The 19180-nt window shown below is 46.4% G+C and overlaps 1 protein-coding gene across 5 annotated transcripts in view; it reads right to left on the bottom strand.

Annotated features, from left to right (window-relative positions):
- PTPRG (protein tyrosine phosphatase receptor type G) overlaps positions 1–19180 on the bottom strand; it is a 449911-nt gene that overhangs the window by 67744 nt on the left and 362987 nt on the right. For 3 of the 5 annotated variants that reach the window (XM_090022693.1, XM_090022692.1, XM_090022691.1), the window contains exons 9-13: positions 16956–17140; positions 14770–14878; positions 12039–12088; positions 7992–8922; positions 1833–1962 (exon numbers count right to left, since the gene is read on the bottom strand). In XM_090022693.1, the coding sequence (XP_089878819.1) occupies positions 1833–1962; positions 7992–8922; positions 12039–12088; positions 14770–14878; positions 16956–17140 (1405 nt within the window). The remainder of the gene's footprint in view (positions 1–1832; positions 1963–7991; positions 8923–12038; positions 12089–14769; positions 14879–16955; positions 17141–19180) is intronic. The other 2 variants (XM_090022695.1, XM_090022694.1) reach the window with 2 other exon arrangements.

Genomic DNA, 19180 nt, shown 5'->3' on the forward strand with positions numbered 1-19180 from the left:
ACTTTAATTTTGGTCACCAATCATGCAGTGGTCCCCAGTAAAGTAATCACTTACCAGCAGTAGTTTCTGGGTACCTCTAACTAAGCCACTCTGTTCTATCAGCTTGAATATGATTTTCCTACTGCTTCAGCAAATTAAGCACCAGTTTTTAATTTTTTTCATAGAGTCTATTAGTAAAATTACAGAACAAAATAAAAAATACCTTGCAAACAGCCATAAAAGCATTTTCCTGAGTAATCCCCATTACCATTTTGTTCAGCTCAGAGGTTTTTCTGTGTAAAAAGACATCTTCATATATTGCAAAATAAATGTTACCCTCCATTACATTGTATCTGGGAACCCCATTCATTTCAGTGGGGTTTCCTGGATGGCATTTTGAGCAATTTTTCCCACTATATATGATGAAAAAAAAGAGAGACATTTTGGGAAACATATATGGAGAGAGGTCAGCAAAAGCAGTTATCACTGAAGTCTTTACAATTGAATCTTTTATATAAGTACCACTACTGCTGGTCACAGGACTGTCAAAATATTGATAATTACTTGCAAATGTCAATGGAAACATTTTTAATGGGGCCACTGTCACCTATTTATTAATGTTCATTTGAACTTTCCAGACTCAGCTTGGCCAATTAATTGTTGCCCAAAAGGATATTTTTAAGGATAAACTGACAGTCCTCAGAATCATTTCTTTATGAAAGACAATTCAAACACAGGCATTTCTAACAACGGTTTTGCTTCTGTGTTCCACTGAAATCAAACTGTTAATACATTTTGACAATTGTCCCAGGCTAATACTTTCTTTATCTTTTGGTCAACAATTGTGTCCAAAGAGTTTAGAAGACTATCAACAGCAAAAAGGTCATTCGCATACAAGCCTAATGCACACGGATGTTGTAGACATGAGCAATTAAGACTGCACCCCAACTTAGCACTGCTGATCTTAGTTAGGACTTAGTGATGAGATGTGGCACTTCCCAAGCAGGTCTGCAAGTCCTGGGATGACAAGGCTTGAACAAGGCCCAGCAATTATTTTCTGGCCTGGATGGTTAATTCCTGCCACTCCAGAATTTGTGATCTGGTCACTTGTGTCCTTCAGTGCCCCTCAGCCCCTTCTAGAAAAGAAATGGTGAAGTCCATGCCTGGCTTTATCTCAGATGCTGTCTGTCTTACACAAAATCATAGGCAAAGTTAAATTCACTCATAAAAATTCAAGTTGACATCTTAATAGAGGGTTAATGAGACTCAGGTTTTAGGCACGGGATATATAAGGCCCTAGGAAGATGCTTCAGGGTCACGTTTATCTTAAGCCAAACGTGCATTGAAGTTACTGAGGCTAATCCCAATCATTGAACATCACCACACTTGGTACAAACTTCAGTATCTCTTTAGGAGAAGCAAACTGCAGGGTTTATTTGGAGAGCTGAAGCAACAGAAAGAGGAGTTGAACTGGCTGGCATCACCCAGAGAGGCTCAGAGCCCCAGTCCAGCAAACCCTTCTCCCACGACCCTTTATCCTGAAGGTCAGGCCCAGAGTGCATTTTTACAGCTATTTAAGATGAGCTAATTGAGGAAACACTTGTCTGCATTTCAGGTGGTTCCGGCTGGTGCAACCACTAATCTCATTTTCATGACACAAAAATCAATACTCAAGACACTTGAAAGAGTTAACCAACAGCAGCTGTTGTAGCACTGCGAGAGAGACACAGAACTGAAGTATCCATCGCTGTACCATCTCATAAAATAAAAGAGATGGGAGCATATGGAAAACCACAGCCCCCCAAAGCATATTCAATCCCAGGCAGTTCCCAATCCAGAGGACGCAGGCTCACCTCCAGTACACGAGCACAGCTATAAGGAGTATGAGGCACACAAAGGTCAAGGCCGAAACCACGATCAGTGGGATGATCCACTCCATTTTGCCGGACGGTCTGGTGGCCATACTGGAGCTGTTCTTGTCTGCTGCAACGGGAAACCAAATTAATGATGCTCTCATGGACAATTTTGAAACAAAACCAAATGGCTAGTCCTTGCTTCGGAGTAAAGAACTTCAAGTTCAAGGACCGCCTCCATTTATCACACACCTGTAGGCACCTGAGTGTAAAAGCATGGATGCGTACTGCATCACGCTGCTTGGACTCCGCTCCTGTACTTAGCAAGGCTCCGTGTTACTTACCCATCGTTTCAGGACCCAAACCTGTGCTATTACCAGATGTAGCAGACACTCAGAATCAATCTGAAAGGTCAGTGAAGAATAATGAATAGTCATAAATGTCTGCAGGTTTGCTTGGTCATAAATGTCTGCAGGTTCATTTGTTAACTCTTTGGGTTCATTGCAAATTCACGCTAACGCATACTTAGTTTTACTAATATTAACACTTCAAAAAAAAACAACCCTTTTTTAAAACCGGATCCAGTACTGTGTCGACAAAGTTCCTAAGTTGTTAAGGTGTGTGAATACGTATGGGTTGTTGAGATGGGTAGATGTGCCTGTTGCAACCAAATGTACAAATCCTTACTGCTCTGGTGTGCACAAAATGAACTATGGCAAGATTCTGGGAAACTACAGCAAAGATAAACCAACTTCTCCATCTGCCGGGTCTTGGCACCAAGTTACCTATGATTGTATGATTATACGTACAATGCATACGATTAGATGAAATAAAGCATGTTTTAACAGTGCCCAGAGGCCTCAATCAAGTATTGGGACACGCGGTACCAGGACTGTATGCACATCCAGTGAAAAGATGGTCCCTTCCTCATGAAAACTTAGATGTGAAGGGCTCTGCTGCATTGCAAAACCCTTCATCTGTGCAAGTTCACAAATTCTGGTAAGTTTTTCACCCCCTCAGTCCAGTGCACAAGACTGGATGCAGTTCCTGGCAGGATCTAACAGAAGGTCTGCAGCTGTCTGCAGGAGGCAGCAGGGAATGCATTAATATAAATGGCCTCAGATCTGAACAAAGGCTGACAAATACACACTTGACTCTTACTTATTATCCCCTCGTGTGGTTTCTTTTTACCACTGCAACTCCACACCCTTGTTCAGTATTATATTATCCTATCTTCTGAAACAGCAGCAAATCTTACCAGAGGAACGTAATTGCCTTTTCACCGTAGGTAGGCAAAACATGGATAATTGGAAGTCACAAGATGTCACATAATATGAAGTCATACTCTATTTTAATAGCATTTAGATTATACTCCACCATAGGCAGGAGTAAAATCCAAATAACATGGAAGTAAAGGTTAATTGTAAATGCTTTTGCCTGGCTGCTGAAAACAGAGCAAGAGTGGAGGCTGCTGCAAGCCCAGCAAGTGATCTTTCTAGCTTGAAGAAGTAGGCTGATGGAGGCAGTGCCCTTTAGCAGGCGAGCCTAAATGAAGTGCTAATCAGACGGATGCCGGGGGGGCAGCGAACGTGCCCTGTGTGTGGAACCGATCAGCAGAGAGACGGGCAGCCAGGGCTGTGTCTTAGCCCCCGTTGCTGGTGCACGAAAGGTGGAGGTGGGTGCACCTTAACGCCAGCTTGTTTCAGCACCTTAACGCCAGCTTGTTTCAGAGCAGACAGGCAGACCTACGGCCCAGAGCTCCCATGCAGCATACAGTAAGGCCAGCATTTCAATTAGTTCTTGTAGCAGATAGGCCATCTACGCGCTGCTGTTTCTTTAAGAGAAAACCTTGATTTCAGCTGAGAAGAAAAAAAAGAAAACAACCCAGAACCCAAAGAATCAGTTGTCTGCACTTGCAAAACCCCCAGGATTCATGAAACAAAGTAATTTGTACTTTTGCACTGGGCACTTTTATCAGCAAATCTCCATCCACTTAAACACCAAACAGGGAAGCCCCACAGCCCACAGGGCAGGGCACGTATTATTCATCAGAGAGGCACGAGGGGGCAAAGGAAAACCATATGGTCCAATCAAACTTACTGGGAAAGCCAAATGCCCCAGCACCTATTCAAATATTACTTCCTCTCCCACAAGGCAAGGGTGCCATCCAGGAGCATCTCCCTGCACTTCAATACAAGAATGCGAGCTCCCGTCTGCTTGCAAGCACGGAAATCACTCGAGGAACAGCGCGGGCTGCAGCCCCAACCTCCTTGGGATGAAGTACGCTCTCAGTAATATGCATGATGCTGTGCTTACAGGGAAGATTTTTTTTTACTTATCTGACCTCTCCTATCTCCTATGCTGCAGATGTGCAAAGAAGAAAGCATGCCGCATGCCCAAAGCTAGCGCAGGCAGTCCGATTCACTGAGGCTGAAATTGCAAGCAGGGACGGCAACCGATGATCTCTCATAAAGGAAAAGAAGCCCAGGCTTGCTTTGAAGACCAAGTCTTAGATGTCTCTCCTTGCTTAAGAAAACATTTGAAGGGAGCTGAAACAAAACCATATCAGTGGAAGTTGCTACACAATGAGTGTGGAGGCCAGAAGAATTTAGTAGTACATCTGGGCTGCCAGCAGGTGTCTTTCTGGGTGCCAGGGCAGAGAAGCATATAAAAAGGCAGCGTGCTGGGAAATGTGAAAAACATGGAAGAAAATACACATTAGCAATGAAGAGAGGGAGCTTGAGACTCCCCTGCACTCTAGCAAAAATACCAGCCTTGCAATTTTTCATTGTTAACACAGGACGCTGGAGCTGCAATAGCACAAATAACGTGCCCTTGTTAGAGCTGTGCCCACTAATGCCTGACTTTGGTATTAAAAAAAAAAAAAAAAAAATCCCTCATGTATGAGGAAACTCCAGTTTTGCTAAGAAATGTAAACAGTTTCCAGTGGCATATGTCATCACTGAATTAATTCAGTTTGCCTTTTACTGGCTTGGAATTCATCCCAGTAGGAAGGAATAAAAATTATTATAGCGTAACCGCTTCAGGAAGTCCTGCACCACATGAGCCCAGGCAGCTCTAAATCCACTTCTCCATGTGGCAAAGTGTGTAGGTCTTCACAAGGATCGCCTTCTCGAGAAGCACTCGCTCAGCAGCTTCGTCTCTCCCGGGAGCCCACACCGGGGATTGGAGAAAGGGGACAGGACAGCAAGGCAGGCTTTGGCAGAGGGACTTCGGGGCACGAGCCAGCGTGAGCACGGGCCATGCTGCATTTGGACATGTCGACGGTCTCTCTAAATGTCCGTGGTAACTTGGCCGTGAGAACATTAATATCTTTATTCTCCATAGGAAGCATCACTTCCCATAACATGCGACTGTTAATAGGAATTTATTATCCTACCTGAGCTCTACCCCTTGCTGAAACTTTCTCTTTATCATCCTACACCGCGTGGGACCACCACCAGGGCCGGGACCATGTTCCGCCTGCTTGCTGTTATAGAGACCGATACCCAGGACAACAGCGAGCCCCCCGATTTCATGCCCCCTCCAATGGCACTGTCCCAGCCGTGCGGATTCACATCATGAAATCCTTTAAATGCAAGTCAGCTTCAACTATTCCTTTGAGTCAATGAGATGATAAACTGTTACAGCACCATCAATTAGTAAGGCCGGAGGGCAGTGCCAGCCATCCTATGCAAGTGTGGAAACTTGAGTTATATTTTTTATTGAAATATAAAAAAGTTATACTTTTTATTGAAATGAATGTCAGCACACAGACATTTCCTCTTTTACCTACAAACAGTTTTGCAGCTCTCATCCCTGTGTATTCTGAACTATTAGATGCATCTTTTCAATACCTAGTTAACAGCTGTTGATGGCATTAACCCGAGCGCTGGATAATGCAGATTCACCAAGTTCAAATGAACAAACAAAGTCTCCTTGTGCAATCCGGGGGGTCGCCGACGAGCATTCAAGCCCCTTGACTGTAGGTGGCTCTAAGATGCTGTGCAAAACAGCTCAAAATTCACAAGAAAATACAACTTAATAATCCTTGCTACCTATGGAGCAAGAGAGCATTATACACAGATGTTTAATTATCCTAACAAAGTTATCCCCAAAAGGCTTTTGCAGCTTCCTCCCTGGTTGGGCTGTTCTATAAACCAAAATTCACTGAGCACTGAATTCGTGTCCTGGGACTAAACACGATTTAGGATGCAGAGCATCGTCTCCCGATAAAGGTCTCCTGCCAGAGGAGGTCAGAACACCCCGTGGAAGCTGGGGAGGAGCGGGGAGGAGCTGAGTAATGTTCATATCAAGGGGAGCCCCACTGGGCCAATACCCAGATCTCCGCTGTTTTCAATCTATGATCATGACTCAGACAGAAGCACCAACTGGAAAAAATGTTAATTTGTTCATGACAGGGAGCAGGACATGCGCTCACTACACAGGATTAAACAGAAAGGATTCATTTAAGCTTCCAGCATGACGATCACAATTCTCTTGATTAGTATCTGCTACGGCTGGACCGTGATTGGGGTTGTTTTTTTGGTGGAATAATATTGCTGTAATGGCCTCTCCTCATTTCCAGTTTTAAAAGAATAGAGAATAATGCAGAGCACCTGTCTATTTAACACCCGCAGACCAAAGGTACGATCAGTCGAATGCAAACAACAAACGAGAGACGGCTGAACAAGAAACTGGACTAGGAGCACGTGAGCGAGCACTGAGGAGCAGACAGAGTCATTACCGTTGGCCGATAGTACCAGACCAGCGGAGGCCAATGCCATTTGGAAAATAATGACGTGGCCTCAGGAGAGGTGTGTGTACGTGAGTGTGAAATAAGTGCTGAAAGAAAATGAGCCTTGCTGTACTAATTGGCCTCTCACTTTCCCAGTAATTTCTCATGTGTTCCCTGTTCTCCTCCCGTCACCCACACTCACATGTCCTTCCCCTTTCAGCCACTGCCTTATACACTGCTAATTTGATTCTCTATAATTAATTTTACAAGTGTACACTGTTAGGAAACAGTTTTCTGCTCTTTAAAACAACTACATTTTCCACTCCAAAATATTCAAAGAAAAAAAGAAACATTGACCACAATTCTGTTTTTCCTTTGCTGTTTTACCACACAAATTAGTTATCCAAAAAACCCCCTGCTCTGCCCTCCCCGTGTGTTCCTGAGGACACCCTGAAGAGCAGGATGTTTCCCGTCCCTGGGAATTTGGCCGTGATATAAAGCAGCGATTCTCAAGCAGGGAGATCCTTTCAAGGGTGCTGCAGAGTGCCACACAATTTTAGCACTGTATTTAAGCACAGACATTTAAAATGCTTTTCACAGTATTCTAACTCCAGAGCAGCCTGGATGGAAAAAGAAAATTACCAAACATATAACAGCTTGGCAAAAGTGCAGAATTAGAAGTGGAAGCAGCAAAAAGCCTGCCAGCTCGCAGATGCAACGGTAACGCCAAGCGATGCACGGTAATCGTTACGGAAATTAACTTTACACTGTGTTAAAATTGCAGTGGGAGGCCAGCCTCCTGATCCCAGGGTCCAATCCAGAAGACCGTGCCCCTGCTAGCTTCCATGCTCTCTACGCAGTGCAAGGGACCGCGCGTGTGGAGCTGTTTGCCAGACCCAGGGCTCGTGGATGTGTGTGACGAGGAGTCAGCCAGACAGGCTCCCGCTTCACCAAGGAGAGCACTGCACATCAATCAGGCTAACTCGAAAACACACCTAGCGAGTTCTCCAGGGAAAAATAAATATATGCCAGATACAGCAGCCATTCTTCAAAGTTAATGTCACAGTTGGAGTTCGGCGTATTAATTTTTAAATCCAAAATTCCTGAAGCAGGCAAATGCATTACAGGCTAATTTCTTGCCAGACTTCGTTTTCTCATTTGGAGCATGGATTTTTAATTGGAGACTGGGTAACTTCCTAATGAAATCAAACCCCAGTGGTGTTTCCCCACCCTCCATCCCCACAACCATTTTAAGACCATTTGTAGGCTGAGCCCAGAACCGACTTTTGCAGCACGAGACCCAACCGCTGCTAACCGAACTGCGGTGGGGTCAAAGCCGTGAGAAAATGGGTCCTTCTGTTTTATTATGTACCAGATCTGGGATGGCCGGCTGGCGCAGCTCCCCAGCCTGGCTCACTCACCTGGGTTTATGGTGATGAACTTGTTATCCAACGGATTTTCCTCTGGAAACCTGTCGTCTTTAGGAAAAGGTTTCCGTGATGCTGTCTCCGGTCTCCCGGGGATTTGCCCTAGGTAATGTTCATTTGTGAATGCTGGTGGCACTTGGGTGGAGGGGAGGGGTTGGGGCTGGGTGTCCGTTTCGGTTGTGCTCCCTTCTTCGGGGCTCCTATCTGTTGGGAAAATGTTTTGGTTTTGCTCTTGACCAGGTATGGTTTTATTTCCTTCCTTTTCCGCAGTTCTATTGGGGGAAACAGTGGCGGGTGCGGACTCGGTGTTATTTTGTACCTCGGCAGCCTCTGTCGCTGCACTTTTCTCTTTTTTTTCCGATTCTTTTTCTCCCTCCTCTTCATGCTCCCTTTCGCCATCCTCGCTCTCGCTTTTCTCATCCTTTTCTCCTTCCTCCGCTCCGTCATTGTCCTTTGGGAGGGTGGAATCGCTGTCTGGTCCTGGGGAAGATAAAGCCTCCGTGGTAGCGAGCACAGGCCTGGCTGACTGTTTGCTGGTAGAAGCAGCAGTCGGAAGCCGGGTCGGCCACACAGTACTAGGAAAAGAGGAAATACCGCCACCGCTAAAGCCCAGGCCGGCAAGCAGCGTGCTGGTCACCACAGAAGCCACCGTGGCTTGGCTCCCGCTGGAGGACGGTCCCATTCCTGTTGCCATTGAAACAAAGGAGAAGGGAAGGCCAGAGGAAGTCCAGGTAGAAGATCCAGAACTGATGGGAGCCATGTCAGCGGAGGAAGCAGGAGAAGCTGTAGGCTTGAAGAGGTCACCAGGAGGGGCAAGGGAAGAAAACACAGCAGAGAGAGCATCAGTAGGGGTACCTGATATGCTACCTCGGGCCATTTTTCCTTTTGTTTTCTTTCTCTTTCTCTTTCCATTCTGCTCATTACTCTGTTCAAATGAGACAAGTAAATTTATACAAACTGGAGTAAGATCCACTCCACAACAGCACAAGCACAAGCGTCACAAAGTAAAATAATGATGAGAGCAGACCTTCCCCAGGTCCAAAACATGAATCACACCAATGGGTCTTTATTTTTATCTTCACCCTCCCACCTCTAGCTGCTTTTGAGCAGGGTTTCCCTTTTGGGGTGGGAACACGTTTGAGAAGGTTTAAACAAGTGCAGCTTTGCCCATTGCAGCTCTTTAAACCTGGCCATGCAGAAGGCTAAAGCTTAAGGGTTGCGTCTACACGAGACGCTTACTGTGCATTAGAGCGTCACCGCACAAACCGTGCTAATAGCCTGCTGCACCATGTTATCAGGCTAGTGCACACGCAGTAAGCGTCACTAAATAATTGTGTGCCGGCACTAACTTTAGGCACTGAACATTTAGTTAGTACTTTATTAAGGACGTAGTAAACCCAAGGTGCATTAATGAACATGTAGATACACCCAACATGACGTAAGTGGCCACCCAAAATAACAACGGAGTTGCTAAGGTGTAGGAGTAGGTGCTGCAGCAGCCACTTATGCTCCCGGATTTGGGAGTGAACAGGAGGTCACATGGGTGCCGGGACCCTCCCACTGAGACCTGGTCAGTGGGACTGCAGCCTCCGTTGGCATCATGTTCAGCGAGGCTGGTCTGCGCCACATAGCTTATCCTAAGGTTTGGCACTACCGCCAGCTAGGCATTGTCTTCTTGGAAAAGATCCCCATTGCACGTCTGGAAGAGTGCCCGTATGGGACCGCAGGAGGGTGGAAGGAGTCTCCCTCCTGCCCCGAGCTGGGTCCCATCAGTGCCAGCCCTTAGCAACCACCACCAAGTTGCTACCTCCTCACCCACGCAGCTCTCTGCCCTCACTGCAAGCACAGCCGAGCCAGAACAAAGGGCTGGCACAACTTGCTTTCCCAGCGGAGCCGTGGGAGGGAAAAGCAGGGGCTGAATAGCGACTCGGAGCTTCAGCTCTGCACTGCCTGCGCTCGGGCTGGACTGTAGGGTGCTGGTGACCGTTCTCCAACCCCATCACCTTGCCTATTCTAAATAAAAATGGAAGATGCATTCAAAAAAGAGCCCCCTGAGTTGAGCTGAATGTCTGGCGGGGCCTAAGCTACACCTGGGAAAAGGCAGATGGTGAAGTCATGCCCAAAGACACGAGCTAATCCTGTGGAGGAGCTGGGCTTTACACGCCCTGCTCAGGCCACACGGCCTCCCTGATTTAGGAAACATGCTTCTTGTTACTAGTTTAAGTGACAAAAATAAAGCAGGGGCTACAGGAGGGAAGGGCAGATGGGGCGGAAAGAGGAGCATCCAAACCAGAAAGCATCTCAAAGCCTAAATATCTTGTTGGAATTTGGAAGAAGTTCGGTAGTTGAAGGATACTTCCCTTTCCCTCTGCAATTCAGGCAGGCCAGGGAGCTAGAAAGCTGCAGCACAATAAGGCTGCTCTCTCATGCTATTTCTGCCATCACAAAGAACTTGAGATCTCCAGAGAAACTCTGTTCATTGGAGATTTCCAGCCTGAACTTTAAATAAGCCTCTGAATTTTGGGAGGCTGCTCCGTCTGAATTCTCTGCAGCTCTGTGAGATTTGCCTTTTTCTGGCAGACATGTTTCATCTCTGAGCTGGGCTGCAGGATTACAATCTGACTGCACATTTTGCACATCTAGGGCACCTCTGCATCATCGTTAGAGATGTTAATCACTCTTAATCAAGAGCTGCATGCATGTTACTGTCATAGTGGCAGCTTGTTACCATTCATGAAGCCAGGACTAAAGCACTTGGGGCAAGAGCCATACAGGTACATTAGATGTTTTCAAATTTAGGTATGGCAACACCTAAAAATGAGGCCCTGGCCCTTGGTTCAAAGGAACAAGGTTAGGCATATGGGCTCCCAGCGCTGTCTCAGGGAGAGCTGGGTGGATCTGAAGGGAGGTGCAGAGCTGCCAGACACTGAGCTATACCATAAGAAACATGAAGTCCAGGAGTTTGACTGGACACCCGTCTTTCTCAGGAGCTTACAGCTCCTTTTGCAAGCCAGTGCCCCGAGCATGCACTGCAGGACAGATTCACACGGGTCCTCGCAGCCCCTGGGGATGGCACGCTCGGCGCTGAACTGGTCACTTCTCTTGGGGCCATGGGTGGGTTGCTCTGCTGCATACTGGGATGCCAAAAAAGCTTGGCAAGAGTTACACTTGCATCTCCCAGGCTGCTTTGGTGCAGGGGTTGGTGCCTTGGGGAACCCAGGGAACTCTGCCATCCCCAAATGAGTGCAGCTGCCTCCAGGGTTAAGCATCTGCTGAACCAGGGGCTCCTAGATCCCATTTTTGGACTCAGCGCCTGGAATCCAGCTACGTGCTGTTTTTAGATACCAAAATACTTCCCTGGATCTCAGCCTTACAGCACACGTTAGACCAATACGAGGTCAGTCTGGAAATGTGATCAACATTCAAAACACTGACGGCCAGGACTTTCTGGGGACTGAAGGCTAACCATACCCAACTCTGAAACTGCGCATGCATGCCCTGGAGCTGCACAACATCAATTCGTTGCATTTTCTGCCTTTGGAATACAAAACTAAGTGCCGCTAGCAGATGCTTACAGCTGCGAGTAATACAAATTAAAAAAATGTAAATGAAGAGCTTGCTGAGGTCTAATTTATGTGTCAGTAAATATTTTTACAGTGCTGGGATACAGTGATCACCATATGCCAAACCACTGTATGCATCTCTGTGCCTTCATTATTAAAGGAAATGGAGCACAGCCTCACTCTCAGGGCTAGGATTACATATTAAAAAAAAACAAAAAACCCCTCCAAAAACATTCCTGGACTTTTTTTGCCTTGTGGGTGAAAAGTTTCTCAGACTCCAGAGCTATAAAGTGAGAAACTTTGAATCTCTGAATTGGGCTATTAAAGCTTTTGCTTAGGGTCTAAGTAACAAAACACCTTCCAAAACCGCAGCGGTGCGGTATATCCACAACATCCTGCTGCCACCTAGCGGGCGCGATGCTGCACTTTGCCAGGGCTTGTAAATAATTTGCTGCAATGATTTATGTCTCCAACTTACCACTCCTGTTTTTACAATTCTGGTCCCCTCAAAAATTCGAGTTGTGTTAGCTGGGGAAACAAAGAAGAATCATTGTTCAGCACATTATGAAGGCAAATGGTACAACGTGAAGCTGCTGAAATGCAATTCTTGCTACAACATTTCTTGGCAAGCGGGGACAGCCTAAAACTTCGTACATTGGTGAGCCATTGCTATCAAGCCCGCTGGCAGATGACTACGGGGAAGAGAGGCAGTCACACAGGCTGGGAACCAAATACCAGTAGAAAATCCCAGAAGCAGCCTGCTTTGCATAGCTAAGTCCTTCAGGCCTCAAGTACACCACTACTAAATCCAGAGTAAGTTCCGGATTTTCAGACACAGTTGCCTGAAGATACTCACCTAAAACCACAGTCATGTTGGCATGCAAATCTGTGCATCTCACTTTACCCACTCAGCTTTTTTCGCTTTGAAAGTGGCAGCTTTAGTGCACTGATTGAGGAATGATATGATCTTGCTCAACCACACATCAGGTGAAATTATACGGTTTGCTTGTACAGGGATCATCATAGTCGCTTTCTGGCCTCAAAATATATCAAACCTTTGTTTATTGCAACTTATCCTCATACAGCAGTAATCTGAACCTGGTCCCTGGTATTTAGAATTAATATTAGAGTATCTGAGTTTCATTAACTGGACTGACATTATATTTGCTTCTCTAAACAGTAGGAAGATTTGCATCCCAGAGCTGTTGGTTTGTGACAGCATGGAAGAGGCAGGCAGAAATACACACCGAGCTCTTTTGTAATTATTGTTTGTACTTAGGTACATATATCAGTGTTTGGCTGAGACTGCTTTGTGTAAATGATGGATTTAGATTTTTTTTTTAAATCCTTTAAAATAGGGCCCACAATCATACAAGTTTTTACATTAGTTCCTATTGATAATTAAAAATCTGTACAGGGTGCCCATTGTCTAACAAACCAAATAATGATATTTTATTAACTATTTAAATCAGCAGATTGCACCTCCAGCCCTTACCACCAGTCAGAGTTTGCTACCACGTTAAGTTTCTGGCAGGACGCGCTTCCTAGCAGCGAAGACCGTGCCAAGAAGTGAAATGCAGAATGCAAAGAAACAGGAAGTGGGATTATTTTAAAACGTTGATCCTGGTGCCAGTCTAAAATCGGAGGCACATTTCATTTTTTGGGCAAAGTAGAGGAGCGCAAATAAACTTCCATGGTAGCATCTGCTTATCGACAGCAGAGCAGACCCCAATGTGGAACGGGCAGGGCTGGTAATGTAGAGGGGCTTTTCTGCTGCGATCTAGTGGGCATCACAATCAAGGTGCACAGGACCAGTCCCTTTTATCCTCTGCTTAAAGCCCACTGGGATCCAAATGTCGGATTCTGGCTCTCTCTCAAGCTGCCCTTGCAAAGCCACAGGCAAGATCCGGGTACCTCAGCTACCATGGTGATAAGGCAGCATAAAAGATGCTGATTAGATATGATAGCTCTTGCCTGGCACCCTGCTCTCCCCCGATGTTGGTGAGAACACAGTGCTTGCCGGGGGAGTCTGACGCAGAGTGAATTGTGTCCACTGCCTGACTTCTCATAGACTGCTTCAGCTGTTAAGGACTGTCAGATTAACCATGTCTGAAACCTCCCTGTTCTCCAAAGGTCACCCTTAAAAATGTCTCTGTTAATTTGTTCAGTAGATTACATCTGACTCCAGCGATTTAACTCTTTGCTTTTCTTGAGAGCTAGCCCTTGGCAGATGGTGCTTCACTTCTGCCTTGCTAAGTCTCTCTCCTGTGCAGAGGTGCCCACCGTGGAGGGATCTGTGCTTTCTATGCCACCCCCAAAAAACCAAGTGAGCAGTGGACGACAGTGGAAGCGTTAGCAGTTTTGCTTTAAAGTTTAAAAAAAAGGAAACCTCTGCCACTTGAAAGGCCTCTCTGTGATCTCACACTGATGCCATGGCACCAGAATAACGTGGCAGCAGCTATTGGGGAAAGACTCCACGGGCACTTCTACTCCTGATTTATATTTGTGTCTGGAGAGTCAGGGAGATGGTGCACAGCGGATAGGCACAGGGCTGCCTTGGCCAGGCTGCGTCTTCTGCCATCCTTCACCCCCCACAAACACTAGCCAGGCCTCACCCTTGCTACGTGAGGAATGCAGCTGCAGGAATTCCTATTGCACAGCAGCAAACCCTGCTAGATTTGATTTATTTGCTAAAGTAATTAGCCAGGGGCTGATTTAAAAAAAAAACTGCTGCATTTTTATGCTCAGATTTCCAAAATATGCTGATCAGCACTCTCTCAGCTCATATGCACCATTTCAAAAATAGCAATTAGACCAGATTTACACACACACACACACACACACACACAGAGGTTAGTACCAGGAAGGGCTTGTTGTATTCATCAAATCCAAGGTTCTCAAACTTGTGGAAAACCTGGGCTCAATAAATGGGCCTTGCAGGATTATTAAATCCAGGTTTTGACGAGCTAGAAAGGGGAAGAAATTGCAGAAGCTGACAACCTGTCCCCAAAAGAGACACTGCAAGGAAAGTCCCCTTCATCTGAATAAGAGTTTTACTAACTCCAGTGCCTGGTGTCAGGAAATCAGTGCTGTTTAGAAACACTCAGACTGCTGGTAAAATTATTCCACATAGACAGGGAGGGCAGCAAGGAGAACGTTAAACAGAGAAAAAAGAGCCGTGTCATTTGAAAAGGAATTTGTTTTTTTACCTTGGAAAAGCATTGTCTGGCTAAAGTCACTACGCATGTCATTTCGGCACACTGCTTGAACTCTGAACAGATAAAGGATGTCAGGTGAGACATGGCTAATGATGGCTTTCTGTTTAAAAAAAATAGATGTTATTCAGTTTTTTTGCCCCCACAAGGACTCTGCATGATCAATTTGTCACATATAGAGCACAGCGCTAACACAGAATTTGCATGGCACATGGGGCAAACTTATGTCTAATGGGGAGCCTTCAAACCTGTGCAGAGCACCCGGTCAAGGACGCGGGATGCCGGCAGCGCACAGAGCTCACGCTGCCTTTCCAGACAAGGGAGAAGTTGCAAAGTGCATTCGCCCCTGCGCTACCTTTCACTTCGTGTGTGCTGCTCTTCCCTTTGCTCTGAGAAACTGCAAATAAGGTACCTGACCTTTTACAAATGAAAATCGAAGTTCTGTACTGGGAAGGGGCAATTCTCATTGATCCCCTTCTACAGTAACAGCCAGCGCAGTATCGAGGCCAGGAGCTTCGTTTTGCAGTAACAGCGACAGTTGTGGCAGTTTCCTGCATGCAGTGACGATCGAAGATTGCCACCCGTGGCCACGCTGGAAATCATCTTCCAGTCCCTCCCGCAACGGAGGCATTTGCATGGGCATGCTACTGCGTCAAAGGGGCTGCTCTGCTACGCAGCCGCTCCTTCTCCATGTGCTCCTTGGCCCCCACGAACAGCCCAGGCCTGCCTGAGAGTGATGAGCATCGACCACACTGCATCCCCAGGCTTGCAATGCTAGCGCACTTTTTACTACTGCACGGTCCAGTCTAGCCTAAGACATCGCAGGTAATTGGATTTCCCTAACTGTCTCTTACACAAGCCTTTGAGAGCAAATTGTTTCGCTGTCAAAGGGTGTTTATCTGTTGTGGCTTTCACCCGTGCTCCTCAACTAAATGAGAGCTGTGTCTGTCACCTATGACCCACTCTCCGGCCAGGGACTTAGGGCAACTCACTTCAGGCTAGCCCTTCATTGCATTCTCTGCACATTTAATTATGTTTTTTACATAAAACTAGACATTGCATTTGTCCCTGAATCGTTTTTGCCGATTAATGCACTCTATCCTGATTGCTGATAAGAAAAAAAAAATCTCCCTTAAGAGCATGACGTTATGACAAGGGAGAGGTTATAATACATCATAACCTTGGGTGTCTTTCAATAGATTCCTCTCTGATTTCGTGAAGCACATCATTCCCTAATGTGACCCAGATAACAATGTCTAGTGGGGAAATTGAAAATATAAATGGAAATGAAGTAAAAGAATCTTCATCTAAGGGAATAAGAGAAGTATTATTCTATAACTGATTGAATGGGCCCAGAGGACTGTGTATTTCCAAAAAAAAATGATAACAGTCGTTAGGAATTTCACTCTCTGCTGCTGCATTTTTCATGTGCATATACAATTACTGATTTCATTATCGCAGAGCCTTTCTTTGATTAACAATAAACTGGCCTTTCAAACCTGAATATGTCACTTTGATTTTATATGCAGAGAATGTTAAAAGACTAGTGGAAGCAAGGCCTGCACTTGGACAAGAATGACAAAGATCCAGTCCCAAATGGAGGGGACGGCTTGGTATTTCCGTCTCTGCTGGAAAGGTTCAGCCTCTCTCCGAGACTCCTCTGATCAGCAGCTGAGGAATCTCAAACACTTCCTTTTTTGCCAGTGGAGCGAAGGCCACGGTACACTCAGCACCTAGACCTTCCCTTGCCCTTGCCTTGCTACCCAGGGAGTGCTTACCAGGAGACAGTCCCGATGGACTTCAGTTAGGTATTGCACAGTGGTAGGCTCTAGCCCAGCAAGGCACTTTTCAGGATCAGGCCTTTACTTTGGAGATCTATGAATTGAACACCAGCCAAAAGGTTTTCAGAGTGGTTTCAAGCTAGAGTCCCCAGCACATGGAAAGGAATTTGCCAACCTCCTTCCTTTCATGCGCATGCCAGCTTATTCATACTGGCGTCCTGGGGAGACTGGTCTGCAGCATTCAACAAATGCCGAGTCTTCTGACATAATGAATACAAATGAAAACCTAACCTTGCACTCCTGCAACCAACGCTCTCCCACCCTACCTCTTCCTACTGAGAACGATACAGTGAAAGAGCTGCTTAAGACTAATGGCAATAGCTGATGCTGTAGTTTTACCAGGTCCTTGTCACTGTCCTTGGTGAAAGTCTTCTCCTTTTCATCTTCGTTTTTAGTCCAGCTGTAGGAAATCATATAGTTCACAATGGGAGGGTGGTAGATAATCTCAGGTTGGTTCCAGGTCACTAGCAAGGCGGTTTTGTTCACAGGCTGAACTTTCATGTTGACAGGTGGAGTACTGCAAGCTAAAAGAAAAGGGGACAAATATGAAACTCTGCACCACTCGCTGCAGGAAAGGAACATCGGGGAACCTGGCTTGTGAAATGTGTGGTCTTTCTGCAAACTAGTTAGGTTGCAAATCGTTTTGGAGCATGCACAAAACCTCCAGTCCTAACATCCGCACGCATACCCTAGCTGCATAACTTTCAGAGCTCTGCACGCATGTACGTGCGAGCCCACACACGGCATTACAAATCCAGAACTCTGCTTCCTTGGACCAGAGCTTCCTAATGTATAATCATCCTCTGCCTTGCAGGACAGCGAAGTGGGTTCTTTTCAACCCATTAGCAGGTGAGAAACTAAGGGTCTTTCACAGTCCCCACTCTAGGTTTCCCTGAAAAGCTTCTCAGTCGTCTTGTCTTTCAAATACCATGGTAGAAAAGAAGAGCATGATTGTTTCAGGACCCTCATCCGCACACCCTCCCGCTCCCCCCACAACCAACTTCTCTGCCAGACAGTGCTGGGATAGCGCGTGGAGATGCCAGCTTGACTAACCCGAGCCACCTCCACCTGGAAGCTGTGGCTTTTGTCACCTACTTGGGACTTAAAGATGCTAGAGGTTGCTGTGCGCTCAGAGCAGTCTGGGGGTTGACGTGTGCCTGCACACAGGGATCGGGGGTGAGGAGACAGGAGAGGACATCTTGGGAACCTTTCCCCCAGAGAAAGAAATGCCAAGCATCTTCTTATCCCAAATGCCAACCAATGCCCATTCCAGAAAGACTGAGTCTGGCCACTAACCCAGTGAATCTGTTTAGAGCTGGAGCAAATTAAGAGTTCCCCCAATGACAACGAAAATGTTTTCAAGCAAGCAAAACGCGAAGGCAAATATACTAATGGGGAACACTAGATGGCACTAATATGCTATCAATAAAGTCTGCAGAGTTTTCCTTTTACAAGGCCTTTATATTTCTCCCCAGCTTTAAAAGTCATGATTTAAATGTGTAATTCTGGAGAGATTCTCACTCCCCGTCTTGGAAGCCGAACCCTGAGCCAAGAAGAACAGCATACAGAAGGTACCTCGAAGCATGCAAGGACCTGGCTTTCAGTGATGGCAAAGACTCCACTTCGCTAGCCACGGCTGTCCTTCCTTCTCTGACTGCCCATTTCAAGTCCGTGCAGCTGCCATCCATTCGCTTTGTGTGCACGTGCATAAGCGTGTGCACGTGTGTGCATGTGCGACTGCAGAAGAACCTCTGCTGCGCTAAGACTTCCTAAGTGCTGGTTTCCACCTTGTCCATGTAACATTTTAAACAAACACCTACCGTCCGTGGATAAAAATAGGCTCCGAACGATTAAACGCCTTAAACACTAGTATTACCACAGTAATGGGCATGTTCGGTGCACTCTGTGCACTTGTAATCCGTCTTTCATAGGAAATCCATAGACAGAGAGAAAACAGAATAACATCTTCTCATGGAAAGATTTCTGGAGAGGGAAGAAACGTGACATTTGCCCTGTTTGTGAGTGGAGTTTGGAGTTTGCCGCATGCCCGTATCTATCCCCTGCCGAAGCCACGGGTGGGATAAACCCCCTGCACTTTCACGTGCAATTTATTTACGTACCGACAGAATAAAAATCCTATTTCTTTGAAGAGCGGTGGCCACAACTGCCCTCTCCTGGCACTGCCACTCCAGGAACCCTGCCACCCAGTCTGCAGCCAAGATGCAGCTCCTGTCTCCCTCCCCCTTGGCCACCGCCTCTTCACGCTGAGCACGTGCCTCTTCTCTCCGGCTTGTGCCCTGTACCTTTCCACCTAGGAAACTGCTTGCTCCAAAATGTTTTCTCACTACTGCCAGGATGCTCACACGCCTAATGCTACCTGGGGACTAATTTGGTGGACACGGTACTAAGTCTCTCCTTTTGAAGTTGTTCTCGGACACAGCAAAACCTTTGGCGGGTCTCACGATACCCAACCTGCAGTTGAGCCATCTGGCTTGTTCCCATCCCAGCTCACCACTGCGACCACCCGGGATGTGGATGCTGCAGGTCATCCCATGCAGAATTGC

The sequence above is a fragment of the Crocodylus siamensis genome, chromosome 11 (assembly GCF_052110815.1).
Source record: "Crocodylus siamensis isolate JL-2025a chromosome 11, ASM5211081v1, whole genome shotgun sequence".
Classification (NCBI taxonomy): domain Eukaryota; kingdom Metazoa; phylum Chordata; order Crocodylia; family Crocodylidae; genus Crocodylus; species Crocodylus siamensis.